Below are 20625 nucleotides of genomic sequence, written 5' to 3'. Positions count from 1 at the left end.
GGCTTTCAGTCTCTCACATCATTGTGGAGTAATTATGGTCCACTCAGCTTTTCACAGTTGGTTCTGCTTAGCAAGGTCTGAGACCAGTCATTTATGCACACCTCTTTTTAAAGATCCAACAAAAGCACTTCAGTGGGTTGAGGTTTGAATTTTGAGTGGGCCATTGCAGAGCCTGGATTCTTTTTTTTTCAGCCGCTCTGTTAGAGGTTTACTGGTGTGCATCAGATCACTGTCCTGTTGTAAGACCCAATACCAGCCAAGCTTTAACTGTTAATAATAATAATAATAATAATAATAATGACCTCTGACATTTGACTCCAGAATACTGGAATCTATTATGGTACAACAGAGAGGAGTTCAAGGTAAGTCCCCCTCCGCCCTCCCCTGAAAACAAATAAGACTAAGCTAACCTAAATGAAAGCAGGCATACACATACACCTGAAAATAAGTAAGTGAATAAATAAAACAATTAACTTTAATAATTTGCTATAACAACCAGGGTTAAGCTTTCATTTGTCTTCTTTACACACATAGGCTGGACTTCACGTCCGCAGTGCGCTAACACCGGTGTTGTGCCAAAAAGTGATTGTCTGCCAAAAACTGATTTCCAGTGTTTCTGTGTATTTTTTATGTGTAATATCTTTACATATGTTCGTAAATAGACTTCGGTGAACAGGGTTTACAATGGGGTTATATAGAGAATTAAAACAATATCTGTTTTGCAAGTATCTTTACAACTCTCTGCTATTGTACTTACATTATAACCAATCCGGTCCTTTATCCCCACTTAAAATATTTTTACAGAAATATTGTAATATTTGCTGCCATTTCTGCTGTCCTCTTGGCCAACTTACTCTTACAAAAGACATTTTTAATGTTAATGAGATTTTTTTAACTGCATAAATAAAGGTTATATAAAAGTCACTGCCAAAAACTGATTGCGGCTTCTACCTTGTTACACGAATGTTGTTTGTGGCTCAAGATGACTTTATGTCATCCATGAGGGATGCATTTGACATATGTTTCACATATTATAGCCCAACAAGTTACTTATAGCAGTTTAAATACGAGCAATCAGTTTTTGGCAAATACCGGAAATCAGTTTTTGGCAGACAATCACTTTTTGGCACAACACCGGCTTCCTAACTTTTTTGTTGCGGTCAGTTAGCAGCACAGAAACACAGACGATATTCGAGTTCAGGTATTCTGAACTTACCTGTGCTGGACTCAGTGGCAAAAGTGAGCGACTACCTGTGATAGTTCTTCTTTTCTTCGCTGAACTCATATTCGTGCCAAAGCAACCATAAAACCACCGCTAAACTCTTTACCGAAGCTCTGTGCCGTTGCTAGGGCAGTTGCCAAGTGATTAACGGTGACCTCGCGTAAACACCTGTGGACAACAGGAAGACCCGCGCGCGTGGACGTTTGGGTAGAACAGCAACAAAAATCTAAAGCTTCATATTTAAAATAATTGACGTTTTATTTGCTTTTCTCTGGAGTTTTTGTGTCTGTCGTGAACACTGTTTCTGTGTTTCGCGTTGTGTCGTGAAAGTCCTCGCGGGTCTGTTAGACTTTAATCTCCCCTGGCAACATCAATGTTTAGGTGAGCGAGTCCTTTCATTGTGTGGCACGTGGTGGTACTGCCCCCTTTCTGATACAGCGCTGAGAAGTGGAAAACAGAGAAACTAAGAGCAATAAGAAAAGCAATAAAAACAAAACCGTGTTTAATAAAGATGCACTTCATATGTTCTATATAATACTGTATACTTTCCCATAAACTTTTTTTTTTAGCTTACGCTCCTTGTAATTATACTTCATAGGTTTCATTTCAGCATTCTTTGAGATATTTCTATCTTATAATAACTGAATATAGAAAAAAAAACCATTCCTGCACAGTCACTGTGCCTGCATATACCTATTCTTATTTCCTCAATACATTCAAAGAATGAATGATGTTGTATAAAATAAAGATACACAAAGATAGATCAAGATGAAGAAATCTGTTATGATCATACACTTATTGAAATTATTTCAAATACACCATGTGTTTACTGGACGATGTTTATTTGCCATAAATATTAGTAAAAATAAAAGTCACTTTAAACATCAACTCAAAAACAACAACCTGAAACTGGTTCTGTGCTCAATAATTAATACAAAACATTAAACTTTTAGTCAAGACAACGTCTTTACCATCCCACCATCAATGTTTGACAGTCTAATAATAGAGTCACTCTGATATTCTGATGCCTGTTGAAACCAATTTACCAAATACCAACTGAGCTATGAACTATTCAACTGACAACTGAAGCTATTCATAAAGGCTATGAGTGAGTTTTTAAAATAGATTAATGTAGCTGGTCTGAGGTCTTTAGGTTTAAAATGCATACTGTACTTCTCCCTATATCGGTAACTGACATGTAAAATATTTTAAGTATGAGTTTGTGCATTTCAGTGTTTATCAAAGTGTGTAAACATTTTTTGCCCTGTATTGACTCATCTACACATTTCTTTTATTCCCCTCAGTATATTGCATAAAAACTGTAAAAACTATTTACACAAAATTACAAAGGTAGCTTTGGCTCGGATAAAACATTAAAAATGCAGACACTGCCTTGTTTCTGTAGAGAAACGAATATTTTCTAATGCCTAGAAATTATATTATTAACAACCACTGGTTTTTATCCAGAAAACATGTGGAAACAAGAGAATCAGAATGCTCTCAGGTTTATTCTATTCCGAGTAAGATCTTCAGTAGGACTGTCTGGAAACCAGACTGACTTCTTATATCAGATCACAGCACACAGAAGTATTTCTCTGTTCCACTTCCTACATGGAGTTCCTCAGCCCAGGCAGAGTGAGATCATACCTTCAGAGAAAAGAAGCATGAAATGTTCATAAGATCATTAAGCATCAAATAAGCATGCATACTCTGCTTTTTTAGGGTCCATGCCCTACAACCAGATTTGGTCAACCAGTTCTTTACAAAATGTGTATTTGTTGCTGCAAGTTAAATGAGTTTTCCTGTTACTGGGTGGCTCTATTGCACAAAGTAATAAGAATTCATTTCCACTGAGATGTCAAGGAGGCTCGCAGAGTCACAGTCATGAAAAATTGATCTTGTTTCACTGGAATCAGACTTGTGAAATTTGAAAATGGACAAAATGGAGAAGTGCAGATAAAATAACAAATATGCAACTTCACCAGGAGTTCAGGTTGGAACCATTATTACGTAAGAACCATAGCATAACTGTTTCCAAATCATGTTTAACACTCGTCTTTTAAAAGCACACAAACATTTGCCATTTGAAGAGATCATCCTGTTTTAACAGGTGTAGTTTATTATTGTTTTGCTGAAATATGCAAGGCCTTTCCTTGAAAAAGGCATCACCTGGACGAGAGCATAAGTTCCTCTAAAGCAGTGACAGTGACTTTCCAGATGTGTAAGCCCTTAGATTGCAAGTCTTTACTTGTTTTTTTTTTATATATTTGAATATTTTAATAACCTGTTGCCAAAAAAATTTGTTTCTTTTCAGTTTCACTTACTTTTCTATCCCTTTGTTGCCCTCTCCCAACTTTTCTGGACCATGTTACAGCTATGAAATTTGAAATAAGGTAATACTTTCTTGAAGGTTTCTCAGTTTAAACATTTCATATGTTTAAATTCTATATTCTATTATGGGTTTATATATATTTGCAAATCATTTTGAATTTTTATTTATGTTTTACACAGTTTCCTAACATTTTTGGAATTGTGATTGTTCTCTGTAATCTGACCACAAGTTTATCTGTACTTCAGCTAAATGAACTAAAACACAGAAACACAGAAACATTTGTCTTCTTATGCCTCACAATTGTGTAATTGGTACAAAAACAATGTGAGACTTCCATAAAAGCAGCAAGGAAGTTCCAGGAAGTTATATAGAAAAAAGGAAACCAGTTAAAAAGTGCCCAGCAACAAAGGTGCAGGCAGATTTTATTACTGCTGGACAAAGCCGCTGTAGCTGTTTCCATTATTTGTGCTAAGTCAATGAGCTGCAGGCTTGAGCTTCATTTACCACCAGATAAGACAGAGGAATAGAGAACCATCAATCTTATCTAACTCTCAGCAAGAAAGTCAATATGTGAATTTTCCTCAAACTGTTCCTTTAATTAAGCTGGTCAGGGAGGATTTTCTTTACAAACTGATGACCGCAAGACAATAAAAGAAGGAAGTATTGATACTTAAAGTCAGCACATTCACATTCAGTGTCACATAAATCTAATTGTAATAAGAGAAAACTGGCCCCCTTACCACGCTGTGACGCCTTTGACTAGATCGATTTCTGATAAATCTATTATTACCTGCAGAAAGAAGCAGAACTGCCATCAGTTGTCTGGAACAAGCTGCAAAAGTGTGATAGTGAAAGCAGCTAGGATTTCAATTTATGCCACATATGAAGAAAATAAAATAAATATTTAAACCACAATGAAGAAAAGTAGGAAAATGAGAGGTCGCATATTTGTCTGAAGAATGAGTAAACACATAAAGCAGTTTAGCTGAGTTAGAGAGATTTAAGCTTTTAAGGCTTTGAAGCTTGTGACAGGAAGAAAAATGCAGAATTTACCAGGAGCAGCATGAGTGTTATTAGCACAAAAAATATTGCTTATTTTTGTTACAATTGTTATGATAGCAGTACTTGTTATTTAAAAATATTTAAAAAATAGTTTTCAAGTTATATTTTCATAAACCATGCAATATATGTTTAGGATTTTTTTAATAAAAAGCAAATGTCAGCATAAATATGTATAAGAAAAAAAATGTACATGTATAAATATTGTTCCATATAGTTTTATATTTTTTTATATATTTTAAGACATCAATACCAAATGAGTAGTTCAGCTTCAAAATGAGCTTAACATACCGAACCTATGTCCTTTCTCTCTTGAGAGACCAAAATGCTGTTGTTTTTCACAGACACATCCAACTTCCTAGCTTGTGCCTCTTGAAGTAACACATCAAACTCAAACCTGTGATGAAAGCAGGTAAAGAAAGTGACACCATCTCAGTGTCTGCTTTAAAGACACACAAACTACAAAGTATAAAAATATAAATTATTCCTTTACAACAAACAAATGGTGAATGAGCGTATTAGACTTACTTTTCATTGAAGACGGGATTGATCATCCTCTTCTTGACATGCGTCTTCTTACGATGCTTCCAGGTTTGGTCGGGGAGGAGATACAGGCGGACATAAGAGTCTGTGCCGTGCTCACTGCAGGGCAACAAGTTCCTGTGTGGGAGAGGCCACGGTATTTAGGAGAACTGTTTCTGTATATTTTAATTAAAGCCTTTTAATAACTTAAATGGTAATGAGGACAGATTTTTGTGACATACCTGCATCTGATTATAAAGACTATAAGCTTATGTTTCAGGGTTGCATAGCGTATATTTAGCTCAATCTCTCCAAATGAACCCTGATGATTCCTAATGGCTCTAAAGAGAAAAAATTGCAAAGGTCAGTTTCATTTTTATACTTTTTTGAAAATGCAGCATCCAGCTCAGTTCAGGATATCTTTGGAAAGGTTAGAAGTTGACATTAAAGGACACGCAGAGAACAAAGTCTCACTCTGGAAATAAGAATTCATCCGAGGGGTCAAAACTGGATGAAGTGATGGAGTTCTGTGACAGCAGGCTGTGAGAGGTCAACCGGCGCACAATCGCAGATGATTTCCTTTTCTTAGATGCCTGGAAGGAGCCACGGCCTTGAGCTAAATAACCTTGATTTGGTGAAGCTGTCTCTTGGTTCGGAGTTGAGGGACCAGGGGTATTGTTGGAGGAAACTGTGTGAGGGGAAGATGGAGCATCGGAGGGACTGGAGACTGAGGTATTCCCTGCTTTTCTGGTCTGTTGCTGTTTGACTTCTGAAGAAGGATTGATGAAAGTCTTGGGTGGAGGCTCTTCCAAATTAAGAATCTGTGTGAGATAGAAGACATGAGCAATGCTACTTATGACAGAGGTGAATAAGACAATGAGAAAACCAACAGAGAACATTTGCTTTGTACAGGAAGACAGATGGATGTGTGTGTGTGTGTGCATGCCCACCCTGAGCGTGGCCTTGAGTTTGATCTGGCTGTTTGCGCCAGAGTGCTCTAGCAGGAAGTACTGGTCTAGAGTCAGGTCCGAGGTGTTGAGGAGGCGACTAAGGGGCAGGTTGAGAACACCGAGGTGATTCTTCTTCTCAGGCTCTTTGACCTGAACCACATGAACAAAAAAAATATTTAAAAAAACACAAATTACATTAACCTCATGAAGAGATCAGATAGACTGAAAGAGGTCTGGGTTCAGAATATGCTTCAGAATCATTTGTGTCAATTGTAGTAAAAGTTTCATTCGGAGTCAAAATTGGACAATTAAATGGGAACATGATAAATATAGCACTATATTTTTTTTTTATTAGCAGCAGTGATTATAGTCAAGTTTTTAAAAACAATACTTTCCAAATGGTTGTTTTTGACAGCAATTTGTTCTGGATTAAAAAACAAACCTGAACAAAGAGCTGCTGCGTGTTGACGTCACGCACAAAGAAGGTGAAGCCCTCCTCCCACACCGGGTCTTTGGAAGCATACACAACCTGGAGAAACAGTGCATCAGTAGTAATTCAAGTTATTCACTGCAAAAAGATGACACAGTTACTGTGCTTTGCGTTTGTAACTGCAGTATTTTTTTCGACGGACTTTATAATAGTTTCACTGATCTAGAGTCAAAATGCTTCCAGATAAAATGCAGTCAAAATGTATTTATTTTGGATCACTAAACCTAAAAATGTTGCTTAAAACTGTTGGTAGGTAAGTGACACACGTTCTTATTTGAAACCAGAAATGACAAAAATTGAATTTAAGACTTGAATTTTGCCAAAAATGCAGGTAGGTGCTCATTTTCAGATGGGTTCTCATCCCAAACTATTCTTCAGTTTTATTGAATTTAGGCTTTTATCAAATTTCAAATGAATTGATATCTCCATTTGATCTGTAGACCTCTACTCTAACCTCAGTTTTGATCTTCCTGGTAGCGGAAATGGTCTAAAATCTGTAAATATCATAAAAGCGATCTTTTTCATTCATAACAAATTGTAACTTAATGAAAAAAGGTGAAGCACTACCATTTAAAGCAAGTGCCCATACAGCTATAACAACAGCTTTAATGATCATATTTGATATCATAGGGGAAAGTTATGTGTTTTTATGGTAAAGTGAGAGCAATACCTTGCTTTTCTGAACATTGCTGTCAATGGAAAATTCAACAAAGCTGTTGGGAAAGGCTGCTCTCTTTGTGATCTGAAAACAAAGCAAAACAATGACCTGGTCAGAACATCCGTAGAGCTCTATTCCAATTCCAATACGGTCAAGTGGATCTGTTTCTTTCAGTCAGTGTCAATATAAAAAAACATATAACCTGCCTTATAATTGTAAACCTCTGCAAACCAGGTTAGGTAGCAGTTTACATCTGATCCATATTTTTTTCCTGTTTTTTGTGTGAATTTTGTCATAATTATGTGATGAATTCTGTGTGCTTTGTGAGATCTCCGTGACCTTTTTCCTATAACCGGGTGAATATTTTGGATTTTTATATTGACTTTAAATGTGTTTTGAAGAACTAGTTTATCTGGTTGTTTATACTCATATTTTAAATGTAGTTGATTCTGCAGGAAATCGACGTTCAAATTTTTGGTAAGACCAAGACCAAGTCCCATGTAATTAAATGGAATTTCACAGAATTTTATTTGAAATTACTGTGTAATTATATTTACCCACAAATCCTTAAAGGTAGGCACAAAAGGGAGGTAACAAGTCAGCTTTTTTACAGGAAACAAAGAATAATTATAGTAAATGTGATTGCTGCATAACCAATTGTAAGCAGTGTTTAATTAATACAGTGACCGAGGAATCCTGCGAACACTCAGGATGAAGTCCTCATTAGGAGAATGGTTCACGGTGTCTCTATGGATTTGTAAATGTCATTTATCAAATGTATGTATGAGTTTGAGTGGGATTATATAAACATATAATTGCAACTACTTTACTATTTCATTTTTCACCTGGATTCTCTGGTAGCATTCTTATGACACTCCTTTCATAAAAATATTATTTGGCTTGTACAAAACCAAAATTGGGAGTCTTCCAACAATAAACTGCAACGTTCTTTATTCAACTCTGTAATAAACCACACCACCAACTAAGACGAGGAAGAAGAAAAACATTTATGCTGACAATCATTACTGAAGCAGAAAAAAAATACTAATGGCCAACCTCCGTCTTTACACTTCCAAATAATGATGCATAAAGATAAGAAATTAAGTTTTCAGTTTATTTTTATCCTGCATTTTCACATTATAACCAGCAGAGGACAGTACTAATGAAATTAGGAAACCTTGAATTGAGAAAAGAGTAAAAGAGTTTTGTTATTTAAAAAAAAAAATCCTTAATAATTCTACCAGTTGGTTTATAATTATCTAAAATACCAGATGAATGGAATTCATATCAATTATGAAATCTGTGAAAGTAGAACCTTAATTTTTTTTTCCTTTTGTTTCCTCCATGTTCTAAGTTTCCTTCCTGCATGTTTCTTAAGGCTGGGAAATTTAATCTGAACATGTCTCGGTTCAAGGAGTTAGATGAAGAGCAGCTGGCAATAACAGGCATATACAATTACAGGCATGCGCCAGACAAACTGGAAAGACCACCTCTGAACACGCACAGGCACATCTAGAACAGCTACAGAAAGCAGATGACCTGACTGATATGGTGTTTTGGCATCAATACACAAAAGCACCATCAGCTGCAGGACATTGAAATGAAGTAAATAAAAGTAAAACAAAGCTTTTGTTTCAATATGCTCATCTATTATTGTAAAAGAAAACATACTCTCACTGGCAAACTCAATAAGCTTTGGGCTCCCAATAACCCCCAAAATCACGGATATTTTTATAAACATGTTTAGGACAGAAAGACATAAGGGTCCTCAACGTGATCAAAACAAGTGATAGTGAAGGACTTGCTTTGCTGTCTCTATTATTAGAGCTAATATTGCACATTTGATCCAAATATCTGTATAAATTTGGCATTAAAACAAATTGCAACAAGAAAAACAAGGACACAGCCTGATGCATTAATGCTAGAAAAGCTGTCGTCTTACCTGCGCTTCTTTTGAGTTCTTCCTGAGCCTCTGGTGGTCTGAGGTCTGAGCAGGACAAAAATACAGCTGAGAACATTTGCATGACAACAACAAGAACAATACTACTTATCAACAGAAGGTGCTTACAGGTAGATCTGTGGCATTGTCCAGATACACTGCAAGTATGGCACAGGCAAAGTTGTCATTGGACTGGGAGAAAATGTTGTGAGAGGAAAGAAATGTGATTTCCACAGCAGTTGGACACTGACACACATACAGCTGCTGCTTTTAGTTCAAAGTGAAATATACAAATTCGAATGTTATTTTGAAGAAATAGTGGGCTGCTGTACCTCCTGCAGTAGGCTGGTGTCAGTCTGAAGGGAAAACCACTGGAGCTTAAGATGAACTTCACCGTGTGGCACATCCTCCAAAGGAAACCACTGCAAGAGTAAGAGGATGTTTGAATGGCTTTAGTGCAAATAGAAAACCAGGAAAAATGGTAGCACATGCATTTTATATGAAACAGTGCACTGTGGTACAGAAATGTTGTGTTATGAAGATTAATCTATTGAATATTGATTTATTGATTAGCATTCAAATATCTCAGTGAATGCAGAAAAAACATCTACCACAAAGTAAGAAAGCACGAGACAAGGCTAATCAGAAGGTATTGGCTGAAGCACATGCTTATTACGCCAACCCTTTTAACAGAAGATCTTTTAGCATGCAGCTCATGTACATACGGCTCGAAGCAAAGAGTAAAACAAAACAAAGAAAACAAGAGTTTCAGTATTATTATTATTGCTCTTTTCACTCTTGATTTATATATTTTTCTAATACTCTATTTTTAAACATGTCTTTAAACAAGGAAAATGAACTCCACCGTTTTAAATCACTGTGATAACTATTCCACAGGTTAACTCCTCTAACAGAAGCACATCTCTGCTTTATGTTCGTCCTTATCTTGTTTTTTTTAAGAAATCTGTTCCCCTTAAGTCATATTGACTCTCTCTGACTTTAAGCAGCTTCTGGGTACTGTGGCAAAGCAAGTTGTTTTGTGCTTTATCTGTGCCATTTTATATTCAACTAAATCATAAAATTTCAGGGTATTCAGATTAATAAACAAAATGTTAGTTGGTTCTATATAGTTCGATTGATTTATAATTCTTATAGCTCTTTTTTGTAACTCGGAAATAGGAAGCGTATTTGTTTATATGCATTACCCCATATCTCAAGACAATAAGTCATATGGAAGCAACAGAGAACAATAAAGTGTGTATAATGATTTCTTGTTCAGGACATGCTTTGTTTTGTAGAGAATAGCAATGGTTTTTGAAATGTTTGCTTTCACGTGGTTTATATGAGACTTCCAGCTAAGCTTATCATCAGTTATCACTCCAAGAAATTTATTTTCGTACACTCTTTCAGTTTCAATTCCATTAACCCTGATTTTAGATACATTTTTCATTTGTCAGCTCTTCAGGGTAAAAGATCTCACCTGATCCATTTGTTTCTCTCTCTTCACTTCTCCCAAATCGAGCTTATAGCTAAAGCAGACAGCCAATGTAAAATACAAATCACATTGTTAATGTCAATATTAGTTAGATTTTTTTATAAGCTCTTCATAGGTAAGAATCCACTGATGCCAGGAACTTTGAGAAGGGCTTTTCTTAGAATTTTACTGAGGCATAACTGACTCTGCACGAGGACTGCAGCCTGCATGATGAGATAAGGAAAAGCCAAGAAAAACATCATCATAACTCAAAACTGTACGACATACCTTCCAAGGAAATCATCTTTATCTACATCTTCATCATACAGCTCCACTTCTAGCTCTTGGCCAGGAGCCTCGTGGACAACAAACTGCACAGATAAAAAAAGCGAGGAAGTTTTTAAAAGCACTAAGACGACAAGGTTACATGCAGAAAATGGAATATTAGATACTGATGCTGTACAACAATACAATGAAACAAGTAAAACCGAAGATGAGTGACACACCCAGCATTACAGGGTATGAAATACAGTCATGTGTTTGAATTTTGTGTGGGGGAGTTCGTGTTAGCCTACCTCATACACTTCATTCCATCTTGGATGTAGATTCTTTTTCACAGTCTTGCTTTTGAAGTGTATGTTGCCCACTCTGAGTGTGGCATAGGGGTCTGATTTGCCTTTCACTAAACCCATCACGTATGTGTCCATAGCCAGCAGGTCCCTGGCTTCCAGCAAGTGGACCCTCACCACCCCCTATGAGGAAAAAACACGAGATTCATATGAATGATAGTGTCTTTGTATAGGTAACAAGTAAAGGTAAAAATAGGTTTAAAGAGCAAATAGTTAACATATTTTTTTAATCTTAAAATTCACTGTGCTTACTCAAAAAAATCCAAGTAGCTGCTGGTTATAAGGCGAAGCTAAATGTGTGAATTGGAAATGTGATGGTACTTACACGAGGAAGTGGAAACCTCATTTGGTCCATTTTGACCTGGTCTATGAGGGGAATACACATGCGGTTGGGCAACACTATAAAAGAAGCAATGATGTTCATGATGGTCTCCTCTGACAGTGAACTGTAAAGTGAAAGATGGAGTGAGACAAGCAAACATCAAAAATTCTGGATGAATCGGTAATAATAGGATTATTTTTTTAAAGATTCTCTGACCTAAAGGCGGGGCTGCTCAAAAGGTTTGTCATGCCAGTCCAGTTTATTTTTAATGTCTGAAAAAAAGAGCGCTTTCGATAATATTAAACACACAACTACACTTCTCACAACTCCACACTGAGAAAATCTGTGGCCACTTACAGGGCGGCGAATGAAGAAAAAAGTGACTCCTCCCACCAGCGGTGTTTGACCAATAAGAGGCTCTAAAATAACTCTCATCATCCCCTGGAGCTGGAAGATTCAGTGAAAGTTTTACAAGAATAGTAAACATATGATACAGATGATGGAGAGAAAACAGGAAAATGAGATGCTCACTTTAACGCCTTTCACACCAGCTGTCATTGCTGAGTTCATGTCAGCACGAATGTCCACATCACCGTCATAACTGCAGAGTAAACTGAGCTGGTCAGACATAAATGATGGCAAGAGAAAACATCCTGCACACGACTTAGAATTTAAAGTAAAAAAAAAATGTATTTGACCTTATGTTCATGTCCAGAATCACTTCCCTATGTTCCACTTCATGTGTGTATGCTCTTATTCCAGTGATCTTGAGAGGCTGAAAATAAAGAAGCATTTAAAGAAAACCATTCAGCCACAACACATCACCTCCAACGCATTTCCAATGAATAAATGTCACTGGATATTAGGGTGGATTTCCAGGAGAACAAATACAAATGTAAATAAAAGCAAAATGCAAAATTTGCAAATCCCACAGACCTATAATTTATTCACAGTAGAACTGAGAAAATGGACCATTTTAAGAAAAAAAATACTCATAGTTCATTTTGAACTCCATGTCTTAAAAAGGTTTGGAGCATCTTAGAAAGAGAGAGTTTCTAAGAAGTAATGATGGACTACAAAAACATGGATTGCCTGCAGTAGAAGAACTTTCACCAACTAAAAACATCAGAAGCAGAAAGAAGAGTGGTAAACGTGACTGCATCCCAACTTTTCTGAGACGTGTTGCTGCTATCACATTCAAAATGAGCTAACATTTTTCTTTAAATTATGTATTTTCTCACTTGAAATATTTGACATATTTTGTGTTCTGTTGTGAATGAAATACAGATTTATGAGATTTGCATTGCGTTCTGTTTTTATTTCCATTACAGTCACCCTGTAATGTGTAGGGAGATGAAGACCCGAGTGCAGACTGAACACGAGTCATTGATTAGATCGTTGACAGATTTCAGAAAAGAAGCAAAGAATAAGGTACCACAGTATAACTGAAAAGTTGCTGAAAAACAACAAACTTGGAAACATACTAGGGCTATGGAACACTGAGAAAGGTGAACAGAAGTGCTGACAAGGGGAGACAGAAACTATATATATATATATATATATATATATATATATATATATATATATATATATATATATATATATATATATAGAGGTGGGACCAAGTCATTGTTTTGCAAGTCTCAAGTCTTTATCCTCAAGTCTCAAGTCAAGTCTCAAGTAATGTCAGGCAAGTCAGAGTCGAGTCTCAAGTCACTGGTGTAAAAGTCCGAGTCAAGTCACAAGTCTGAAACTTTGAATTTCAAGTCCTTTCGAGTCTTTAAAAAAAAAAACAACGAAAAAAAGCATGTTGCAGTTATATGCTAAATGTAAATATTAGACCATGTAATTTTAAAATCTGTGTTTTTCTCAACACATGACAAAATAGTGAACTTAGAAAATATACACAAATTGTGAAATTGCACCTCTTTAAAATGCAGCTCAATTAAAGCTAGCTCCAAGAATAGTTTTCACCGACAGTTCTGAGATAAGCTGCATGTTATTCTTGGATGCGGTTGTAGGACCAGCTTTAAAATCGCATGACAAAAATATCATACACATTAAAAAAAAAACTGTATCACCAACGTAGCCTGGAAAACATTTGCTAGTTAGATGAAGTCAGCTATCTCATCGTAGCATATTTATATGCATATTTATAATCATACGGTTCTTGGAGTGAGTGCATACACTCATGAAGTTTAGTAACTTCCGGTCACTGCAACAAGCCCAGGTACAGTTTACCGACGGATGGGTACAGGACCTTGAAATGCACCGTGTAGAACGAAAGACCATCGTACGTATCATAAGTTTACCAGTCTCACAAATCGTCGTCATAAATATACATTCCTTAACCGTTTATTAATAGGACCTTTGTGCTCAACGGTAATTAATTAGTAGTGGAAATAATTTCTGGTAGCATCACAGAAATGTAGCAGTGACAACAATATTGTATGCTGTAATCGTACTGGGCAATTAGTGATACAAAAAACCTGTTTTATCCTGTGAATAAAAGCATATGTTTTTGTCAATGTACCATAATAACAGAAGCGAAACGCAATATTGTGTCAGGACAATTCACTATTTATGCACAATAAATAAAGGAGCATAGCGCGACAATTTCTGTTCAGCGCCAGACTTGCTTGTAACCTATATCACCAATTATGTTATGAAAATGACGTATTAACTACTAAAAAACACTGACCTTCGTGTAAATGCTTGGAGCAGACTAACCTGTGAGCTGGAGGGTTCTGGGACGTTATATTTGATCTTTGAATGGCTGCAATCCAGGCCACCCGTCGCATCTTTGTTACTTCGGAAACATGGCTTGAACAATTTCTCTTCAACGACGTAATCCGATAACAACCGATCTCTTTACCCGTCGGCTTCCCGTGGCTGTCATGCGACCGGCTATTGCAGTTAATAATACAACGGCTTCTTGACATTTTTGTGTTTCTTTTTATCGCTGTATAACTGATTTTAATTGAAAGCCTGCGTGCGCTAGTACCGCTTGCCACGAGTTCCCAGAATCCTTTGCGGTTCTACCCGTGAATGACGTCACATTTTCAATCTCTATATAATATGCATGTTAAATTTTATATTTGGGGTAAAATATCAAGTCTTTTCAAGTAAACCGGTTCAAGTCCAATTCAAGTCCCAAGTCATTGGTGTAAAAGTCCAAGTCAAGTCACAAGTCTTAGAACATTTTTTCAAGTCAAGTCTAAAGTCATAAAATTAATGACTCGAGTCTGACTCGAGTCCAAGTCATGTGACTCGAGTCCACACCTCTGTATATATATATATATATATATACATACATACACACACAGTGGAACGAAGTGCGCTACAAGCAACCAACTCCCAAAATGAAGCAGGAAAAGCAAACCTTAACAGGGAAAACACACAAATGAAAATGAAGGAGACTCAACGCAACAGGAAGTGACATTGAGGGAAGAACTAAACTCTAAAGCAACTGAGAACTAGGAACAAAAGAAAACACACAGAACACAGAATGAATGAAGTAAATGTAAACACTAAATAAGCCAGGAATTAAATAAATAATTAAACTAAACAAAACTTCAAAGTGCAAAAAGCTCAAAATGCTGGGTAGCAGCCACAGGACCATGACAGACCCAGTTCGTTTTCAGAACTGCACAAATCAAAGACACTCACAATGCGCCCAAAGTGGATTTTGGTAAAAGTAAAAGTTTTCAGTGAAGGACTGGAGAACCTGATGGACTGCTGGATGTTTTCTCTAAGTAGCTTCTCCATGTACGTCCCAAAAAAAGGCCACGCCTGCTTCAACACCTGACAACACATGACCAAAAAACATGTGAACACTTGATTCAGAATAGCAAACTGAAATGTACTCACAACGTTAACTGAGATTAACACTAAAAGGCTTAATGTATCAAATGCTTTGTTTAGCTTTCTAAAATTACAACTTAGTTGTAAAATGTTTTTGTTAGTAATTATTTAATATAGTTTGCACTTCCTGCAGTCTCCGTGTTGCTTTCAGCTAATCTATCTCTGACTTTGACCTTCTGTCCTCATGCTTTGCATCAAGGTGTAGGTTTTGTGTACTCTAGATCAGCAGGGCCTTAACCAGTTCGTGTTATAGAGGAATAACCGAATATCTTCTGGATTGTGTTTATTTTCAGCAGAATAGAAATCACAGTAATAGCTACAAAAGGTATATAAAGGCATAAAAGTTATCTGGCAGCACGGTGGCAGGGTGGATACCACTGTTGCCGCACAGCAAGAAGGTCCTGAGTTCAGTTCCTCCATCAGGCTGGGGTCATTCTGTGTGGAGTTGGCATGTTCTCCCCATGTTTGCGTGGGTTCCCTCCGGGTACTCTGGCTTCTTCCCATCGTCCAAAGACATGCAGTTTGTGGGGATAGGTTAATTGATTAATCTATATTGCCCATAGGTGTGAATGCAAATGGTTGTCTCTCTCTGTGTGTTAGTCCTGCGACAGACTGACGACCTGTCCAGGGGCGTACCACGCCTCCCGCCCTATGACAGCTGGGATAGGCTCCAGTGCTGCCTGCAACCCTGAAAAGGATAAGCGGAAGCGAATGGCTGGACTATAAAAGGTATTATTAATGTCCTGTTGTGTGTATTGCCCAGCTGAATGTCTGACTGTGAGTGACTTTCCTTTGTTACGCTGGAGTTGATTTGCTAGGAATTTGCTTGATTTATTATTTTCTTTGAAATTGTTATTTCTAGGTTGTGTTCTTACATAAAATATTCTGTAATTCTCCCCATGGTTGTTGGCTTGGGTTTGTTATGTGTCTGTCTGTTAGTTTTTTTTACTTTTCCTTCAATAGCACATTCCAATTTTTGTCCTGTTTTTTCTTCTATAAGGAGCTTGCTTTTTCTGTTTAACAAAGTAAAAAAGGAGTTGTACAAAGAAAATCATTTGTTTCTATGAACTCTTTCTTTTTGTGTCAATTATGTCCATGAATAGGGACCTGGGTACAATTAAAATCTATAACATTTCCTGTATGAGGAGAACTTTTGTTTTGTTTCTGCCTGAAAACAAATACCACATACATTCCAAAAAACAAGTTGCTGCTTGTCTGTGTCACTGCATTCAGAATGCTGTGTTGGGTTGAGCACAGGTAACTGACTTGGCCATTGAAGAATATCCATTATTGCCCTGCGAAACTCTTACACTATACTTTGGGTAATTGTCCATTTGATTTTTTGCTCTGTGAATGATAGATCTACCTCTTTAAGAGTGTTCTTGGCCTGGTTAGATGCAGTGAAGTTTTTCTTAACCATGGAAACAATTGTGTTATAATGCACTTTAGTTGTCTTCTGTGGTCTTTCTTTGCTTTTGGTGTTGCTGAGCTGGCTAGGGCATTGAATCTTTGTAAGAATATACCAGATTGTTAATTTGGCTGCAGGTTTTTGCTCTTTCTGTCTCTCTCTTTCTCTGAAAGGTTTTTGTTTTGTTTTGTTTTAGTCTCATAAAGTCCTTATTCACATGCATCAGCATGTTTTAGGAACTCCCATAAGTTCATTAGGTGACCATAAACTCTGATCAGTAATCTGGTAGGAATGATTCCTGGGAATTGTGGATGGAAGGACAGATGACAGACACCTCATCACTGCACAAACTCATCTGCAAGGTGAGCTGAAAATACTATACTTTAAAGTAAAGCTGGAAGTCAGCACTTCTATCATATATTGACTGTTTGATTTCAAATCCACTGTTGCGAAATACAGACGAAAAATTATTTTTTAAAAAAGAAGAGAAGAGAAACCTTTATTAGTCCCATACGTAGGAAATTTGTTGTGTCACAGCAGAAAGTGGAGAGTGCAAGTTACAGTAGTAAAACTTATCATTGTCCAAGATTTAATGGACCTAAGTGTAGCTGATTCAATATTTACAGACTAACTGATGTATTGGATACCAGATTTTATGATATTTGATGTGGGCTTATTTGGACATACTTTCAGTGCCAATTAAATCACCAATTAACTGAACATGCATGGAACAGGGTGAGCATGTAAACGCCACATAGAACGACAAAAGGTTCAAACCAGGAGTCATGGTGCTACCACTTCACACCCCCCAAATATGGGACAAGTAAGGTAGTTCTGACTCTCATTACATGCAGCACAGTACATTTTAAAAATAAGTGGTGCCAAGTTCTGGTTAGGTCTAACTAGACTGTTGAATAAACTAATCAACAATGACTCCATTTTTTTTCTTTTTGACTGATTTTTAACATGCTATAATTTTGCATTTATATGAAACTAACAGATTTTTCTTTAAATCTGTTAAAAATCATTATTTGGTGCATGTTGTTAGGTTCCATATGACATAAGCAGCAGATCCACTGTTGGAATGGCTGCAGTGTGCCTACATGTTCTCTCTCCCACATTTTCCATCTTTCTTCCAATGTTTGTGTCAAAATAAAGATGACAATTGTCATAAATTAGCCTAAAAATGCATCAAAAGAACGAAACATTACAAACATGGGCGGGATTCTACTTGATCTTAATGAGGTCACCTAAAGGTATCCAGTACAGCCCGATCCGGCAGGGAGGTGTGGGACGCCAGATCAGGCGCCCCCTGTTTTTGTCTTACTTCTCTCTATCGCCTTTTCTATCCCTTTCAAGAAGTTAGGCTCCATAAATGCTAAAGAGGTAAGTATTATTTCTCAGTTGCAGTGAATAGATAGAAAATAAACTGTGGGAAACTAAACAGAAGAAAGAAGAAGAGAAATAACAAGTTAACATAAACCAGTGACACACTCCAGGGCCTGATCAACCCTGGCAGGGCCTCCTTGGATGAGGGTGTCTAGTGATGATGGCCGAAATACCCGATGAATCCAATTTGTCCTAAATTTTAAAATCATAAGCTAGATCAGATCTCTAATCCTTAAACCTAACCAAGGAAGGAAAATGTCAGATTAGCCTGGGTAAAAGTCACACAACGATGCGTGCTGCTGACAAAGTTTCTGGGCTGCCTTGCCTCAAAACAGCCATCCCTGAAGAGTCTCTCCATCTAAAGCAGTGCATTATCAGGGATTGTAGCATCTAGTCCTTCTTACTGAATCACCCTACAGTCCATATTCAAACCTTTTATGGTTGTAAAGCTGAAACAGTTGATTGTTATAGATACTTGAGACTCTGGCTGGATGATAAAGAGACTTTTCTACAAAAAAAAAAGAAAAAAGATGAAGATCTGGTTTTTATATAGTTTTTTTTTTTTTTAAATCTCATTCATAAGCTGCAAGATCATTGCACAACCCACAATTTTGTCTCCACTTGATTATGGTGCTATTGTTTTATGAGTGCATCTATATCCACCTTAAGGTCTCTAATGGGAGTTTTTCCTTCACACTGTTTCCAAAGTGCTTGCTCAGTGAGTCATATGTTGTCTGTATGCATTATTGTCGGGTCTAATTAACAATATAAAGCACCTTGAGGTGACTGTTGTTGTGATATGACGCTGTATAAATAAAATTGAATTGAATTAATTTGAATTAAATTCTGTGTATCACAGTGCATAATGTGAACATTTTAAATTGTTGTATTTGTGCATCTGCAACGTACTCTTGCACCTGTTTTTAGTCTTGGTATCTTTCTTGAAAAAGAGATTTCAATCTCACCGAGAGAACCTGTTTAAAAAAAGGACTTAATAGATAATATCACTCTTAACATGTGAAAAATGTTTGAATACTGTACCTTGTTAAGCCAGTGAACCTTCTCTACATCAGAGAATTGCACCTTTGGGGGAAAAGCATTAAAGTTAAAATCTTGATGCATGCTCAATCATCCAGGTAAGTCAATCTCCAAAAGTTGATTCTGTTCATCTGGACGAAGCGTTTTGTGGGAGAAACGTTTCGTCACTCATCCAAGTGAAACGTTTCTCCCACAAAACGCTTCGTCCAGATGAACAGAATCAACTTTTGGACATTAAAGTTGCATGACGGCGTTGGTGGAAGACGAAGAGGTGTGGTGATTAAAAACCTCCCTCAGAAGTTTAGGCTGTAACAGAAAAACAGAACATACCCAGGATGCCATCGGTAAGGCACTTCTCAGCTCGGTTTTGATCGCGCGTTTTTCATTGTCCACTAAGTCGATGGCTGATGTGATCCGGGCGACTTTCCATTGGCGATTTTTCTTCCAGTAGGTGAGCATAAACACGCACAGCAATACCCAGCTGATGTTGATGCCCAGATAGCCTAACAGATACACAGGGTAGCAGATGAACACCGCTCTCCCGCAGTACATCACGAACTCTATTATTACGTGGTTAACAGTCGAGGAGCTCAGCCTGTCCGTGCACTGCATGCTTTCGGACGGTTTTTGTGCCATCGGGTCAGACACGGTCTGAGGACCTGGTTCAGAAAACGCACTTATTGTATGATCAGAGGGCGAACAACTTTCTGTGTATTTCATTTCATTTTCATTTGAAAAGTAGACAAACCAGTCCTCCCCACTTACCTCGCGCTCATAGTAGTCCTAAACCTTCTCCGTGTTTTTTTTTTTTTAAACAAAAATAAATATGCAGGATAAAATGACGGAAATAAATCCAGACCTGGAACTTAGATTTCCACGCTGTATGCCTATTCTGCACCGGGAGGTGCTGTGTAAGTCAGTGCCAAAACACCCCGAACCATATTGTTGATGTTGTAACTACACAGTAACGTCATCAGGGCACGAGCGCACAATCACACGCACGTTGTTGCACTTTTGATTCCTTACTGGCACCTACTGTGTCAGTAGTGCGCTTCAAGTCAGGACTTTCCACGCACACGGAGATGTGCTTATAAGGTCTCGGTTCTCTTTGGATCTTAAAATTCCTCAGTGATGAAGTTTAACAAATACAGATACAGATCCTCTCTTACTGAACCCGACTTTATTGCGCTCGTTTAAGTCCCAAACAGACCGCATTTCTCTCCATGGACAAGAAAAAAGGAACGGAGAAATAGCAGATGACGTAATTAACAAAAAGGAAACTTATATATTTTTTGTTACCAATTCTCATCTTTCTTTTATCATTATTTC

At 37.2% G+C, this 20625-nt stretch overlaps 2 protein-coding genes across 9 annotated transcripts in view; both read right to left on the bottom strand.

Moving 5' to 3' along the window:
* dnah7 (dynein, axonemal, heavy chain 7) overlaps positions 1-1579 on the bottom strand; it is a 77646-nt gene extending 76067 nt beyond the window's left edge. For 4 of the 5 annotated variants that reach the window (XM_082508571.1, XM_082508572.1, XM_082508574.1 and 1 more), the window contains exon 1: positions 1217-1579. In XM_082508571.1, coding sequence (XP_082364697.1) covers positions 1217-1285 — 69 coding nt within the window. In that variant the 5' untranslated portion in view covers positions 1286-1579. The remainder of the gene's footprint in view (positions 1-1216) is intronic. The other variant, XM_082508573.1, reaches the window with a different exon arrangement.
* Positions 1580-2054: 475 nt separating this feature from the next.
* Positions 2055-20337, bottom strand: LOC309691238 (extended synaptotagmin-3-like). Of its 4 annotated transcripts, XM_082508831.1 has the most exons (24): positions 20062-20337; positions 19627-19799; positions 19300-19341; positions 15267-15401; positions 12296-12372; positions 12129-12198; positions 11955-12044; positions 11814-11869; positions 11601-11721; positions 11222-11398; positions 10935-11017; positions 10653-10701; positions 9505-9594; positions 9302-9364; positions 9176-9220; positions 7246-7317; positions 6528-6614; positions 6086-6235; positions 5610-5956; positions 5378-5476; positions 5142-5273; positions 4905-5010; positions 4295-4344; positions 2055-2869 (listed from the first exon to the last, which is right to left on the bottom strand). In XM_082508831.1, exons 2-24 carry the CDS (start codon positions 19753-19755, stop codon positions 2830-2832), a joined length of 2310 nt encoding a protein of 769 aa, XP_082364957.1. In that variant the 5' UTR covers positions 19756-19799; positions 20062-20337; the 3' UTR covers positions 2055-2829. The 4 variants fall into 4 exon arrangements, with proteins under 4 accessions (XP_082364957.1, XP_082364955.1, XP_082364956.1 ...); XM_082508829.1 differs by lacking the exon at positions 20062-20337 and having other exon boundaries at positions 19627-20047; XM_082508830.1 differs by lacking the exons at positions 15267-15401; positions 20062-20337 and having other exon boundaries at positions 19627-20047.
* Between the last annotated feature and the right edge of the window lie 288 nt (positions 20338-20625).

This window comes from Aulonocara stuartgranti, assembly GCF_965226115.1.
Source record: "Aulonocara stuartgranti genome assembly, chromosome: 16".
Lineage (NCBI taxonomy): Eukaryota > Metazoa > Chordata > Actinopteri > Cichliformes > Cichlidae > Aulonocara > Aulonocara stuartgranti.
This window is presented reverse-complemented; position numbering and strand designations above follow the sequence as displayed.